The 17,206-nt window shown below is 30.1% G+C and overlaps 1 protein-coding gene across 1 annotated transcript in view; it reads right to left on the bottom strand.

The window, feature by feature from the left end:
* Positions 1 to 5,765: 5,765 nt before the first annotated feature.
* LOC100214470 (eukaryotic translation initiation factor 3 subunit B) overlaps positions 5,766 to 17,206 on the bottom strand; it is a 42,982-nt gene continuing 31,541 nt past the window's right edge. The window contains exon 13 of the mRNA XM_065803580.1: positions 5,766 to 6,129. Within this exon, the coding sequence (XP_065659652.1) occupies positions 6,023 to 6,129 (107 nt within the window). The 3' untranslated portion in view covers positions 5,766 to 6,022. The remainder of the gene's footprint in view (positions 6,130 to 17,206) is intronic.

The following is a 17,206-nucleotide window of genomic DNA, read 5'->3' as shown; positions in this document are numbered from 1 at the left end:
TACCTTATTACAGACTAAATATTTATTTTCAACGTTTGATTTTTTAGATACATTCAATATATTTATTAGCAAACTTTTCTAAAAACATTCGCCATTGCAGGGGCGGATCCAGGATTTTTTGGTCTTTGATTTAGCTGACTTCAAAACATAGAGTAAACTATAACCATTATATATTTATACTTGTGTTAAATAAAAATGCTTGGCAAAAATCTGCGATGATTGGAGTCTGGGAACAAAAAAGCCCCAAAATTTTTCCCCTCTTCGTCCTAAACGTGAGGGGCAACAAGTTGATAAAAAAATTTTTTGTGTTTTTCCCAACTAGGCTAATATTCATCGATTAATTTTATGTTTTATAGTATAATCTCTCGGCGTTCAAAAATTATGACCATATAAAATTTGAAACCCCTCAAATCGAGGGGGTTTAAACTTTATATGGTCATAATTTTTGAACGCTAGAATATTTTACTATGAAATTAAAAATTTATCAATGAATATAAATAAATATAAAACCTTTTTTAAATTTTGTTTTAGGTGTCCCAAGAAGACCTAACGATCTTATCACAGAGCACCGCGGAAGAGCCTTTAACTAGGAAGTTCCTGCTTCCTTCCTTAACGATGTCGCGAAGTATGCCCAGAGCTCACTTCGAACTTGCTTCTAAAGTAAGCGCCCTAACCACTACTCCACGGCCGCAAAATTTAGCAAAACTATTCTTTTCTTCAAATAAGGTTCACGGTGAGCAATACAAAATTGACAAAATTTTGTTCGTTAAAATGGTTCATTTAAAAAGTTATTATTACGTTTATTTTATTGTTTGTTTTTATTGGGAAATTTTTTTTTTGAAAGTTAGTAATACTGAATCATTCTAACATTAAAACTTAAAACATAGAACTTTATAAGCGCTTAGTTTATATAACTTTCACTTCTTTAAATATTTTTGTTTGCACATAACAATTTTGAAAATATATCAAGCGTATGGCGTACATCTGCCGATAATAAAAAAAGTCGCGATTCACTTTTGCTAGTACTTCCCCAAGCAATATTTGCTTGATGTAATTAATATGTGATTTTCGTGGAACATTTTTATCAAAGTAAATTCCTAAAAACTTTGTCAACTTTATCTATAAAAAATTTAGGTAAGATTTCTGGTATTGTTTAAGTTCTTTGTTTACATCGGAAAATAGTTTATCAATGTTAACATTTGATAAGAATAAACTTGTATCATCGGCAAATATAATACTACTTAGTTCTGATGCCTTGTTAAGGTCGTTTATATAGATTAAAAATAAAAGAGGTCCTTAACCCTGTGGAACACAATTATTGTATAACAGCATCCATCATTGTACGGTGTGTATAAGGGACATTCATAGAGTTTGGCGTATGAGATTTCGGTGCCATCTCTATAGGGAATAAATGAATCAAACCGTTAAAACAAAATATCATATAATCTCTATCTTTTTTTAATAAAAAATAATGGATGATACTTCGAATAAAAAAAAGATTTTATAAAATGGTTAATTGACAATGGCTCATCTACAAGTGGCACTTTACATGAGTTGCGTATCAGAATAATAAATTTAAACTGCATTCTTCCCTAACTCGAAAAAGTTTTGTATTCGTAACTTCGTAATTCTACACGCATCCCACCTTCAATTGCTCCTTGGAATAGTGACGATTTGTTGTATCCTTCTATAACTAATTAAAAGTATGCATTAAATAAACGTGAAGGCACTTTAGGTGAACAACAAAAAGGATATTCTACTATGAGAAGAAGAAAAATTGCTTTAACGGATTTTAGTTCACCTAATACATTGTTTGTAAGAACAAATTCGTCCTACTGTAATGTTATTTAAAAATAACGTTCCGCAGAAATCCTACTTTGAATGTTCAGTTGGTGTGAGTGAGTTATGTTGCCAGGTTCTTGCATTATTGTTATTTCTAAAACACTTTCATAAAATTAGGGAAAAAATATTATCGCTTTCATGTACTGAACAACTTCAAAAATGGCATTGTTGAAGTAAAGAAGGTTCAATTCCTATGATTCTGCTTCGCCAAATTAAACGCCAAATTCAGCAGGTCTTGTTTGTAAAAAAGTAGATGAAAATTTGTACAAGAAAATAATTGTTGTAGAAGACCCAGAAAATTCAATATTCAAGAGAAATTCTAAAAATAAAGAACAATGTAAAGTCTAAAATAAAAGATACAAAAATTCCTTTCACATTGTCACAGAGTCACATTAATATAAAGTTTTAATAATGTCAAGTATAAAATCTTCATTGTTATTTGATCACCTCAGCCATTGCTTTACAAAAATAGCTGCTTGTTGCTTGGTAGATTATGATTATGTCAAAGAAAACCAAGCTTACAATGCTGACCTTGTTTCACCTGATCCAAAAAAGTCAACCACAATAAAGTATAATATTAATTGTGTAATGAAGTGAAAAATTTATGCTATTCATAAAAATAATTTAGATAATGATTCAACAAGTACTTCAAAAAACAAAAAATTCATCTCTATAAAATCTACTGAAGAAAATACTTTTCCTAAAACAAATATAAATAATTAAAATATATCTGCAAGTCATGAAAGCAACATTTTTCAACAACATTTAGTGGAAAAATTAGAGAAATAAAAATTCAGAACATGTACCCTAATGATCCTATTAAATTTCCTATTAAATTATAAAATATTTTGAGCAAAACACAGATTCATGGCTAAACATAAAAAAGCAACTAAATAACTGGTAAAAAGATATTTGAAAGTTTAAAAAATTTCCGTCATTTTGAAAAAAAGGCACTGTTATTTTTTTGAAACCAATCTTTATCAAATGCTATGCCATGTGGTTTCTTTACTTTTATAGAAGATGACTCATGTCCTGATGTCTTGGTAGCTCTAAACTTATTACTTGAAAAAATGTTGGAGGAAAAAATTCAAAAAAACTATTGTCAAACTTACCTAAACCACTTGCCTATTTTATTCAAACACAACTTAAAATGGTATGTACACAAAACAAAACTACTGCTTTCTCATGTCTTATCATCTGAATCAAAATCTGCAAATTACTTCCTTATCCAGAAAAACATTATCTTGTGGGATGTATTAAAATGTTTATTAGACAGTATCCTTTTAAACACAGCAATATCAGACTGGCCACATAAGAATACAAATTATTTGCAACTTTAGAAAAAGAAAACCGTTGTTCAATTTCTAGCTTTGAAAGTATAAAACCTTTACGCACCCATATTAATAAATTGATATGTAAAATTCCTATAATCAATCTTAGTGCAACATAAAAAAAAATAAAAAAGTTTATATGTTTTAGTCTTCTGACAAAAAAAAGTAGCATTCTATAAATATGCAAAAAAATTTTAAAAATTAAAAAAAAAAAATATTGATTTTTTTTTTCCATTTTAATGTTTGCGTACAAGGTAAAAAAAAATTTTTACCAAATTTTAGTAACTATTCTAGAGCCCCCTCAAAGCTCTTAAATGTTAAACAGTTCCCTTAATAAAAATAATAGTTTTTACTGCTAAGATAATGACATCTTTTAACTAAAAATGAAAAAAAAGAAAGTTCTTCGAGGTCGTTTTTATTTTCTTTCAAGTTCTTTCTTTTTTATATGAAACTGATATTTTTGATTTGAGATCCAACAAGACACCTGTTAAATGTTTAAGTGGCTCTAAAATAGTAATTAAAATTTGTTAAAATATTTTTTATAGTACACAAACGCTACAATGAGAAAAAAATTAAATTTGGGCAGTTTTAAAAGTTTTTTGCATAGTGAGTATCTAATTTTGCATAGTGGATATAAAATAGTATAAATTTATTTTATTTGTTTTGCTTTTAATTTTTTTTTCAAAATTTTAAAATCTTTGTTTAAAAAAAGAGATTTAAAGTTGTTTCAAGAGCGAGTAAAATTGTTTCAAATCCATCTATAACTTAATTAAATGTTTAATAAATATCTAATTTAAATATTTAATGAAAACAATTTATGCATAAAAATATTTTTTATGTTTGTTAAATATATGACATATTATTTTTATTAATGCATTAATTCATCTGGTATCTAGTTTGTCTGTTTTAGTATGATGTCACAGACAGAGTGAAAATTCCCCCCCCCCCTTCCTTCTCAACAAAAAAAAATAAAGTGTACAATTGTACACTTTATGATATAAATTGTACACATTATAATATAAAATTTTACATTATATAATATAAACTATAAGAATACTATATTATAGTAGAGAACATAATAAAGTGAGTTAGCACTAAAGCACTACTTTTGCCACCCCTCCCCATCCTTCTTTTGTACAAAGTTTTTTTTAAAGACCCATTCTGCCTCTGCGTATGTACATACAAAAATAAGATTGTCAAGTAAAATTTCAAAACATTAAAAAATCAAGTTTTTTTGTTTGAAGCTCGCTTTTATTTCTCTTAGGTGTTTAATACAAGGGGAGGACATTTATTAATTTTTGGAAATTTTTCCCTCCCACCTTAAAACTCTTGGCCTTGTCCTTGTAACTTTTGGCCTTGGCTATGTTAACAACTCTGATTTTAACAGTATTTAAGTTTTTGAAATAAAATCTCAGTAAGTGTCAAAAGCCTTAAAAAGGTCACACAAACATTTATAGTAAATTTATTTTTATCAAAGGAGCAGGAGATTTTCCGTACAAATTGAATAATTGCGTGTTCCGTTGAACTATTCTTTTTAAAATTAATAATGCCAAAGAAATAATTACAACAATATTATTCAGAAAAGTATTTTAGATGTTTTAACTAAATGTTAACTTTATTAAAGACAACTTTTGAGGGAGTATGACCTAATTATTGCCCCGGAAATCCATGTTAAATTTGAGTACCACTATGATTTAAGAACCTTTTGTGAAATTTTTGTCTTTAATAACTTTGAGGTAAATAGCCCAATATATAGCTCTGAAAGGAGTCTGACCCTAAATTTTGATATTAAATTTTACATTTCCTTAATTATCTGAAACTATTTTAATATTTTGGCGCTGATATTTTTGAGTAAAATAATGGATTTGGTCCTTTTGGGGCCAAATTCTATATCTAGGACTCCTCGGCACCAAACACCCCCAATGTAGATCAGCTGACAAACCATTTTTTAGTGAGTGCAACTTTATTGTTGCGTCTAACGATTCAATCCTGATTAAAATGGAGTAAAAAAAACCCCGAAGTTTACACCTAGACTATGAGCAATATTCTAAAATTTAAAATTTTTTAATGTTTGCAATTTTCTTATGGGGTAGTAGTTGGGTAATATTCTTAAAAACTACGCAGTGTTTATTTCTTTTTTTTTTCTCTGCTTTTTCTGAGCCTGTAAAGGATTTCAAAATATGCTTCCCGTTGAGAATATATGATAAAGAAAGTTGGCTATGAGCGCTTTGCTTTCTCGAACTTTTTCAAGCAGTCTACTAGCTTTTTGCAACGATTCCTTCTTTATGTTTAATTTTTACTTACGCTAAAATTCAGAGTTTTTAATCAATAAAAATATTTTTTAAGCTTTATAACAATTTCAGTTTAGGACTAAAATAATTTTCAGTTTCGTGAGAAATAATTGATTTGAAAAGTCAAATTTTGTTAAATTATTAATAGTTTTTTCAACATTTAGCCCAGTTTTAGAGACTTGGTAAATTTTAAAAAACAATTTTTATTTAATACTAGTTAAATTTTAAGTTTTAACAAAATTTAATTCTGCAGCATTTCTATTAAACAGTTTTAATGAAATTTAACTAGAAATAAAACAACTTTTTTCCCTCTAATTATCTTTATTCAATGTTTCTCCTTTTCCAAGGCGGCCACAAATACCATTTAGTCCTTAACACCAAAACGTCTTCATAATAATCAAATGTCAATTTAAAAAAATATTCACTTGTAAAATTTGACATCGGACAAATATTTTGGCAGTTACAGAATATAAACATGAAAAAAACGAGAGAAAAATATAGTAGCACAAAATGGAGTAATATTTTAGGCGGGGATCAGTTAACTTCAAGACAATTTTTTCACTCCTCTTTGGTGTCAATAATTTCGATGTCTTCTCGAATAAAGAACTCAATTGTTTCTTCCTCAACGTCACCATACTGACTTTCCAAACTATCTGTATCAACACCTAAAGAATTTAAATAGATGTCTTAATACTATAAAGTTAAATCTAAAAAAAGTAAATTGTAATTTTTTTTTTTTTTGTTATTAACAATAACAAAAAAATAATAGTAAAAAAAAAAGTTTTAAAACTACAAGTTTATTTGTAAGTAAACATTTCAAAATTTAAAAGCGCATTTTGTTGGAGTAAAAACTTAAAAAAAAAAAAAACACGAACTTCGACGCGAGGCATTTTTGCATTCTTTTGATGATGATTTTGATTGCAGTTTTCCTGAGAGAGGAGTTTAGATGTTTATCTGTTTTCATCTTAATATCTTTGAAAAATTTTGTACCCTTTTTTTCCTTTTCGTTTCCTTTATTTTTGCGATATTTCAATAAATAAAATACCTGTTAAAAATACCTACATACAGTGGCTGGTGACTCAAAACACAAACAAAATCCAGTTGTCTACAGTTAATTGCGATACTTCTATATTAATGAACGGCAACACTCCTACCGAATCTTCTACTTTACTTCTCGGATTATTATTCAATACTCATCTCTCATGGAAACCAAAAATACAATCCATTGCAAAGTTAGCATCTGCTAACGCTGCATAATTAAGCTGGTTCTTCTAACGAGGCCCTCTCTTTTAGACAAGTTTATAAAAAAAAGCATTTATATAACTTTAGGACTTGCACTGGTTACTAAGTTTGAGCCTCTTAACTTACTAGATGGTTTTCACAAGTTTCTGACTTGAATGCTACTGGATTTACTGATTTTAAAACTAGAAAACCGATGAGTTCATGCCTAAAAATCATGTTTAACATAACTTCTTTAAAAGACAACTGCCACCCTTTAAAGAAATTAAAATAAAGTCTTTGTTAAAATCAAAATTGAAATAAAAAAAATTTCATTGCACATAAAAATATGTACAGCAGCCAAAACCTAATTATATAGAAGTCATAACAAAAAAGAGCATAAAACACTAAATAAAAAATTTGTTATATTTTTTAATATTAAGTTTCATATCACGAGCCTTTAAGGTTTGACAAAAACTAAAAAGTTTCAAATTATTTCAAGTTCAAAGCTTTAGAGAAAAATTAGAAATGATAAATAAATATTATGAAAAAGTGAAAGCTGAAGCTAATTGCAATTATTTTGCTAAATCTGAAATTTCAGAGTAAAAGTGCGCTGAAACCTTTTTAGATGCTGATGATTCCTTTAAGAATCTCATCAAACAGTTAGAAAAGCTTGTAGTTCATACCTCCAAGAAAAACAAGCTGTAGTGTCTATAGGTGATTTTCTCAATACTACCAAACCAATAACAAAGGATGAAGAAAATATATCAGAGGTGTAAAGGGAAGAAAATTTTGCAACAGAAAAAGATTAATATAGTGATGAAATTTTTTTGATGTAACTAAAATCTGCCCACATTTGGGTGATGTACATCAAGCCCTGAAAGTTTAACAAAACTACATTCAATGGCTATGGAGATATTCAGAGACAACAGGGAGTGTAATCATATTAAATATACTTTAACATTGATTAGAGAAAATTTGCAACTGGAACTAATATCTCACATCTTCTAAAAAACTATTTCCTTGGTCTACTTCCCTAATTTCCATTTAGATTTAAACTGTATTAAGTATATAAAATACAAAAATTATTATACATTAATAATGAGTTAATGATTTAATTATTGAAATTAGCAGCTTCATTGGAATTGAGCTAATCTTAAATTTTGTGTACCTGCATTTGGCTAAGTACAGCATTCTTTTGCGTAACTGAAATCATTAAATTTTGAAGCCTTTACGTCTGTGTGTCTATGTCTATTTGTATGTGTCCTACCCAGCAATAGATTGGGCGGTATCAGTCAAATAAAAAAAAAATGAAAAAAAAAGTTGGTAGACCCACTGCTTCTCACCCTCCATTTAAATCAGACCCACTGCTTCTCACCCTCCATTTAAATTCAGGCCTAGATATGAAGCGTTATGCAGTTCGCATTTTACTACGAAATGGCAATTTCACCTATATGATTAGCAATATTGTTTATGCGTTACGTTATTTACAAAATTATTTCCTTTTTATTTATATGCAAACTAATTCAATTCGCAAAAACGTTAAGATTCATTTCGCAAAAACGTCAAGATTTCCAAAGTCTCAATAATAGATTTAAGTGAGTAAAAGCAACCATAAAACATCATTACTTGCTTAAAGAAAGAAGTGTTTTTATTTAAAAGAATTTTTTTCACCAATGAAATTAAATCTTTTTCTTTCTCATTCAAAATCTTGTTAAGTTTGTACGACAAAAGTTTTATTTATAAACAAAAATAATATTGTCAAAATAGTTCATTTAAATACGTAAAAAATAAATAAATAAAAATAGATTGTGATAAAATAAACCAAAGATTTATGTTATGTATAAAATACTTTCAAGAAATAAATAGTAAAGAAATACAATTTTTTTAAATAATTTTATTATTAATTTTTGATAGTTGTTTAAAAGATCTTAACGCGATGTAAAATATGCTAACGACGCAATTTAATTTTTATCGATATAGAAATCATTCCTTAAATCATAGTCAAAAAAACAGTCTTGAAAAAAAGGCCGTTTCTATTGTTTAACCGTTTTATGTTGAAACTCGGGTCAACGACCCGCTGAAGGTGCACAAAAAACTAAAAACTTTATTTAACATTCCTTAAGAGTTCGAACTGAAGTTAGGATTTGGGATTTAATGTGAATAGTTTTTAAAGAATTGTTATATAAATTATTTTTCTTATCTGTTAAGAAAAAGATTATTTAATTTAAAAATTTATTTTACATAGTTAAAGTAGTTATGAATAAAGTAATATATATATATATATATATATATATATATATATATATATATATATATATATATATATATATATATATATATATATATATATATATATATATATATATACATACAGGGTTAGTCGAAAGTTTTGTCTCCCCTTAGTGGCACTTTTTTTGAAGTACATTTTATCTCTTGTCAGCGTTGTAATTTATAGATAATTATTTTCAGTATCTAACCTTGACCTTAATACTGTTGTTTACTGATGTTATTTTTAAAAATATGTTTTTGACATAAAAACTATTTAATTTAATATACGAAGATTTTATTATAAAGCAGGAAGGTAAGAATATTTAATAAGGTGCTGTTATTAAATAAACGTAGTTATTTTATAATGAGCATGATTAATAGATAGTATTTTGTCTATATTATTATTAAATGAAAGCACGGATTGTTAGGGTTTAGTTTAGTGTTCAAAATTTTAAAGGTAAAATTTTCATCATGCATGTCAAAAGTTTTGTCTCCCCCCACCCTAAAATTAAATTTCAATTACAAGCAAAGTATTCTGGAAAACTTATTTTTTGTATTATTATTTTAGATGGGAAAAATAGCTGGTGTCACAAATACAGCTCCTGCTTTAAGAAAAAGAATGGCGGAACTGCAGATAGTCGGCATGACGAAGACACAAATTGCCAAAGTGTTGGGGTGTCATCCACGAACGGTTCAGCGGTACTGGACAAAATCACCATCGTCAAAGTTTAACGACAAGTTTCGTTCTGGTCGTCCGAAGGCTTTGTCACCAGCGTCAAAAAAATCATCACCGAAACTATAAAAAATAAGTGGGGTTCATCTCCAGGTGCTTGCGCGAGAAAGCTGAACAAGTCGCATCGATATCGGGAAAAAAATAAAATCGTATCAGAGTCAACTGTACGAAGATTCGTTCGCGAACAACCGTGGGGTAAAATTGCTTATAAACAGCCAATAAAACCCCTACTAACTGCAAAAAATAAAGACAATCGCTTAAAGCTGTGCCAGTGGTTAGACGAAAACGGGTATCGGGACGATAACCATTTGGGGTGTATCAAGAGGAGTCACATTCTTTGGACGGATGAGTCGCCCATCGAACTCTTCCCGACTCCGAACCGACAAAATGTCCGCATTCGCACTGACGACAAAACTAAAATTATCCTGGCGCAGAAGCCAAAAAATGGACTTAAAATTATGGTTGCCGGTGGAATGTCAGGGTATGGTTTGACAAAATTAATAATTGTCCCAGAAAAAGTTACGATCAATGCTGATTATTACATAAATAATATTCTTCCAGTTTATAAAGAAGCTTGTGTAGGAAAACAAGCCGGTAATGATGCTGACTGTCGCCAACTTGTGTTTAGCCCTCAACATGTGTTATTTCAGCAAGATGGTGCTCCAGCACATTCTGCGAAGAAGACCCAGGAATTTTGTCGTAAAAATTTTGCCGCCTTTATCCCAAAAGGTCGGTGGCCAGGTAACAGCCCTGACATGACCTGTATCGAACACTTGTGGGCAAAACTTCAAGACAGTGTGCTGCTTGAACCACGGCCAAACAATAGGGAAGAACTGGTATGCTGTGTTCAAAAAACTTGGAAATCGATGGATGGTGATTATCTGAAGGCTCTGGCGGAATATCTGCCGAGTCGTGTTGCGGCTGTTCGAGCTGCAAATGGAGGACATACTAAGTACTAAGCATGAATTATATTTTTATTGTTGTGTTTAATAAATATGTATTTCTTGCAAATCATTACTTGTTTTTGTATTAAAGTTGAAATTGTTAGACCAGTGGGGGAGACAAAACTTTTGACTAACCCTGTATATATATGTGTGTATATATATATATATATATATATATATATATATATATATATATATATATATATATATATATATATATATATATATATATATATATGGGTGTTAGCTAGCCCAATGGTGCCGCGTATAACGCGGAATTCCCAATGGGCTTAAAATTCCCAAAAGTCAATGACTTTTTTTTTAGAGTGTTTTTTTGAGTTTTTTAGGACCTTTTCTAGAAAATTCCCAACGTTTTCTAGAACAACAACGATAAAAATTCCCAATACGGCAAAAACGTGGTATAAAATTTATTTCTGGCTAACGCCCTGATACACACACACACATGTTTATAAAAATGCCACTCATTAATAATTTCTGCTTTTAGACAATGAGCGGAAACCACTATTTGTTGGAACAAAGAATATGGATTGTAAAGAATCATTATTTGTTACAAATTCCAGTATCAATTCAACGTGCTTGGAGCAAAGAATTTAAAATTGCAGCTCCTTCATCTAATTCACGAATACATCTTTATGTATTCGTGAACTAGTTGCCAAGTTTGAAAAAACTGTAACAGTAATGGATGCCTAGTCTAGTTCATAAACTAAATGAAAATGACTATGATCGACATGTCAAATTTTGCGAAAAAAGCTAGCAATTTGTGAAAAAATTTATGACATTCTTGACTCAATAATTTGGTCAGATAAAGCAGTTTTTAAATTAGATAACTTTGTTAATCGAAACCAGAGTGTTTATTACAGCGCTAAAAAACCCCATAACATTGAGGAAAAAAGTGTCAACAGTCCAAGTTTGTGTGTATGGGCAGGTTTAAATGTCAACGGTTTATTGGTCCATTCTTTTTTGAAGGGACTGTAACTGCTCAAAGCTATATTTCAATACTGTCAGACTATCTATGACCTGCACTCAATAATTAACAAAAGCAAGAATTTATATTACAACAGGATGGCGTTCCGCCACATTCATTAGTAGTTTGAAATTGGCTAGACTTTAACCTTCCAAACAGATGGATTGAGCGCCTTGGAAGTTTCTGTGAGTGGCCTGCAAGATCCCTTTGATCTCATGTCTTTAGACTTTTTTTCTATAGGGTGTAATAAAAAAGTTTATTCTGTTCCTGTGAAAAATTTAGATGAGTTGAAATTGCGCATAACAGAGGCTTGTAGAGAAATTAAAGAAAACAAAAGCTATGTAAAACAGTGTTTTTTGTTAACTAATCGTTGGGCAAAAGGTATTAAATTTAATGGTCAACAATTTGAACATTTGCTTTGACTTATTTTGACTTTTCTTTATATTAATATAAACTTACTGTTTTTACTAGTTTAATAATAATTTGTATTAAATTTTAAATTGTATATTGGGTGCACGGTGGATACTTCTTATTAGTAACTTACTAATGGCCCATCCTGTGTGAATATATATACAACCCTCGGAATCTTTTAGAGGTCGGCATCAGGTCGGCAAAAATTATTTGATACAAAGGTCTAACCGTAAAACATAGAAACGAGGTCGGCAATTTTTTGCCGACCTCAAACACTTTCAGGTCGGCAGTTAGGTCGGCATTGCCGAATGCCGACCCTAATTCTGAGGGTTGTATATATATATATATTATATATATATATATATATATATATATATATATATATATATATATATATATATATTAGGGATATGACTTTTTAATTTTTTTTCAAATAAAATGTTTTCTGTATCATAAATCGATGAACTTTTACCTAAAATCATGAAAAAAGGCCCAAATAGCTTTCTGCAACAAAAAAAGGTCACCCCCAAAATAAAAATTTGATTTACCATTTTTATACATTCATTTTTGACCGATGTTTTAATCTTAAGCTTAATTCTCAGCTTAATTCTATTTATTTCATTATTTTGTTATGAATTTATAAATATAACGCCACACGTTACCATGGCAACGAAACGGCCGTGTGCCGGCAAATACTTGGAATTGTTATGTGATGACGTCATTGTGTTACCACGGTGATATAGACGACTGTAACAGACTGTAGAAGATTATAGAACTTAGTAGAACATTCTGGAAGCTCTAAATAATTATATAAGCGAGCTGCTGTCAGAGCTCAGTGTTGATAATGTGAATAGTTCTATGAAGTACTCTGCGTGTAACTGAGCTAATAAGGAACTACTGTAGCGAACTAAAGACGCTGTAAGTGTACGAAGTATAAGTAGTTGTAGCATTATCGTTAGGATACGGACTGGATTATCGAACTGTTATCAACATTGACTGGATTATCGAACTATAATTGGATTACTATACAGTTAAAGTATTTTATTAATTAAACGACTTTATTAAACGGATATTTACGCTCAGCTATCCGTAAAGTCGTAACAATATTATATGATGTCTCACAAGAAAAGTCATACCACAGTAACAAAGAACAAGAAGACTTGGACTAAAAATTTGGTGAGATTTCAAGAGTCACACAGAAGAAGAGGAAGCGTGGCTGTAGAAGAACATTCACTCGATGAAAAATCCAGAATACCACTTCAATTGCAGATCGTAGGAAGATACCAGTTTCTCGGAGCATATGTTAAAGGAAGAAAAGAACGAATAGACCAAATTTCTAAGGAAATTACAAAATTGTGGGACAATAAACTGAATTTTCCACGTGTGTCTGATCAAGTGATAAGAGCAAAGCTTATGAAGGTGCTGAAGGTCTATGATGAATGTGTCAAGCGTGGAAAATATGATGTTCTCAATGCATTATTTGACATCACGAAAGTGAATGGCCAGTGGTTATCCTCGGAAGATAAACGTCTATACCACCTACAAAAAGAAAGTAAAGGACAGGTGGGGTACTCAACAGGACAAGTGGCAAGTAAAGAAACCATTCACCCTTCCAAGAGAAGGAAAGTCCAGTCTGGAACAGCAATACCTTCCACATCACAAGTCCTGTCTACCACAGACAGTGGTACTGAATCTGAAAACTGCAAAAGTAAGAGTGAAGATGATGAAGACGACGACGGTGATAAAGACGATGATGAGGACACTCAGAAAAAAACTAGAAAGCACTACAAAAGTAAATTTGCTGTAAGTATGGTTACATCAAGTGGAGTTTCCACAAAGAAAGCTGCTAAAATATGCAATGTATTATCACAACAAGGTATTGATATTCCAACTCCAAGTCAATCAGCAATTTACAAGTCCATATTCAAAGAGGCAGGTAAATTAAAAAAAGAAATGATACAACAACTTAAAATGGAACAGTGGTCCTTACACTTTGACGGCAAACGAATAGATGATAAGGAATATCAGGTAGTTGTACTTCAGAATGAAAGAACTGACGTGAAACTTGATGCACTGCGTTTAAAAGATGGCAAAGCTGAAACTGTTGCCAAAAAAATTGCCAAACTTATTGATGAATACAATTTGTGGAATTCAATTAAGATGATCATTACTGATACAACAAACGTCAATACTGGGAAGAGAAATGGAGTTGTTGTGAAGTTGCAACGTATGTTTAAATTAAAGGGTGTCACAATACCACAATTTATCGGTTGTCAGCATCACGTACTAGACAGGATTCTCCGTCTGGTGATGGACGAAGAACTTGGGGGTGATACCAAATCTCCAAACATTGAATACCCATTTGTGTCTGAACTGTTGAATAAGTATGATGATCTGAAGGATAAGTTTGTGAATGGAACTGTAGAAATTCTTGATAAATCAGGGTGGAGAGACGATATGAAGTTTTTGTACCATTTAACAAGAGTGTTTAGGTTCTATGAAGAACAAAGAAACTTCCCTCTGATTCACTTTCAGAACATTCCTAATATGAGCAATGCCAGATGGAACTCAAGAGCCATTCTCGCCATTCTGGCGTTCATTCTTATGCCTGAAGCGAGAAAGAATTTGGAGAAGGTTTGCAGGTTCATTTCATATGAGTGGGCAGAACATTGGTTTAGTAGTCAAAAGTACAATGACAATGACTTCAAGAATTTATCTGATGTATTGAAGCCTTACAAAAAGGCATTGCAGTCATTCAAAAATCACTGGAAGAAAGAGCCATCCGTCATCGACATACCACGAAGTAATCAGATAGCTGAACGTGCAATCAAGGTGATGCAAGACCTGTATGCTTCCTGCAGAAAGAAAGACAAACTGCAACTTCGATTCATTCTAAGTAATAAGCGCTAGACTCTTTATGAGACGTGAGCATCATGTGACCCATGTACTAAACACAGTAGGCCTATAGACACAGACAGTTATGTATATTGTTGTACTAGACGCTTTGATACTGTTAATTTTGTAATACTTGTATAATTATATATCACATAATGTTTTTTGTTATATCACAGTACATGTTGCATAAATAAATAAAATAACAACAGGAGTATGACTCTTACAACATCTTCAGCCTTTAATATTCATTTACTGTACAAAAGTGTACCTATTGAAAATTCGATTTTTTGGTTTTGGGGTGACCTTTTTTCAAAATATGTCAAAATGAAACATCTATTCGTTCTTTTTACATAAAAGTTCATTGAATTACGATACAGGCCTAGTAGGTTGCAAAAAAGTCATATCCCTAATATATATATATATATATATATATATATATATATATATATATATATATATATATATATATATATATATATTCATATTTATAAGATCTTATTTTAAATTTTTTGCATTGTTAATGTTATTATAAATTAGATAGTAATCTCTCTATTGCACTACATGTGTAGCCTACATGTGCAAGTGTGTGAGAGAGAAAGATTTTTATCTAATTTACAACAACTTTAACAATGTCCTACATTGTAAGACATAGTATATTCAATATTTATAATATATATAATATATAATGTATATATTTTTTTAAGATTATTCACCTCCCCAAGGCCCGAGGGGTGCCACTACAGTCGAGGAGGCTACTCATTATTTTGTATTTTTATTTTTTTAGTTGTTAACTCTGAAACACAAACCTTGCCGAGCAAGGCCGCTGCGCGGAGAAACTAAGTGTATGTATATATATACATATATATATATATATATATATATATATATATATATATATATATATATATATATATGTGTGTGTGTGTGTGTGTCACAAAAAACAACATTTTTGAAAAAAAATTGCTCGCACTCCCTAAATGTGTTCTATCTAATACAAAAACATTAGGTTTAAAATTTTTTTAATAAAAAAATTTTTTAAGGTCCCTTAGACCCTCGAATATTTAATGGGTCCCTAATATTTTCAAAAAAAGAGTTTTTCAATAATATGTCAACCTGGTACTCAAATGAAGCGAAATTATATAAAAATTTCAAAATTAATACTTATTTCCAAAAAAATTGTTATTTTTAGTTTTATTACATAAAAAATTAAATTTTTTAACAAAAAATGAAAAAAAAAATGATTTATTTTATAATTTTGATAAATAACTGAAAATTTTTTCAAAATGAAGATTATTTTTGAAATTTTTATATAACTTTGAAATATTTGAGTACCAGGTTGACATAATTTTGAAAATATTAGAGACCCATTAAATATTCAAGGGTCTTGAGGGACCCTTAAAATATTTTTTATTAAAAAAATTTTTAAACCTAATGTTTTTGTATTAGATAGAACACATTTAGAGGTGGGAGCAGATTATTTTCAAAAATGTTGTTTTTGGGACATCCTTATATATATATATATATATATATATATATATATATATATATAACCCCTAACTGGTTGTCAGAAAGTTTTTCTGTATTTTGTTGAGAAAAAGTAAAAATTAAAATTCAAGACCGGAACTTTTTTCATTACTTGATAGACTGCCTGCCCCAACCAAACCCACAGTTGATGTAGCAACACTCCGTTGTGAGTCAGGCTATAAGATAGTCAATGTAGCAACACTCTGTTGCAAGTTAGGCTATTTGTCAGTCGATGAAGCAGCACTCCGTTGCGAGTCAGGCTATTTGTAAGTCGATGTAGCAGCACTTTGTTGCAAGTTAGGCTATTTGTCAGTCGATGAAGCAGCACTCCGCTGCGAGTCAGGCTATTTGTAAGTCGATGAAGCAGCACTTTGTTGCAAGTCAGGCTATAAGATAGTTGATGCAGCAACACTCGGTGCATGATTTACAGTAAAAAAAAAAAATTTTAAAAAAAAACATTTTATTAAAAACAAAACAAAAAAAAAACATTTTATTAAAAATAAATAAAAATAAAAACATTGTTTATATTTTTAAAAACATTCTGGTCAATTAAATTTGCGTTTTCGCGGTTTTTAAAAAAATGTATAAATTATGGTAATGTATTCTACAAAGAGAGTGCTCAATGTTCTTAAAAAACAGAGCAATAATAAATTAGTAAAATCAATTATCTCCATAAGTAGATTCATCAGGAAGCTTCCTGATGAACCTATAGATAGATAGAGAAACAAGCTGTAGAAGAAAAAAAATTAGACAAGCCTTTT

The sequence above is a fragment of the Hydra vulgaris genome, chromosome 08, assembly GCF_038396675.1.
Source record: "Hydra vulgaris chromosome 08, alternate assembly HydraT2T_AEP".
NCBI classification, from domain to species: Eukaryota; Metazoa; Cnidaria; class Hydrozoa; order Anthoathecata; family Hydridae; genus Hydra; species Hydra vulgaris.
Note: the sequence above shows the minus strand (reverse complement) of the source record. Positions and strands in the feature narration are given on the sequence as shown.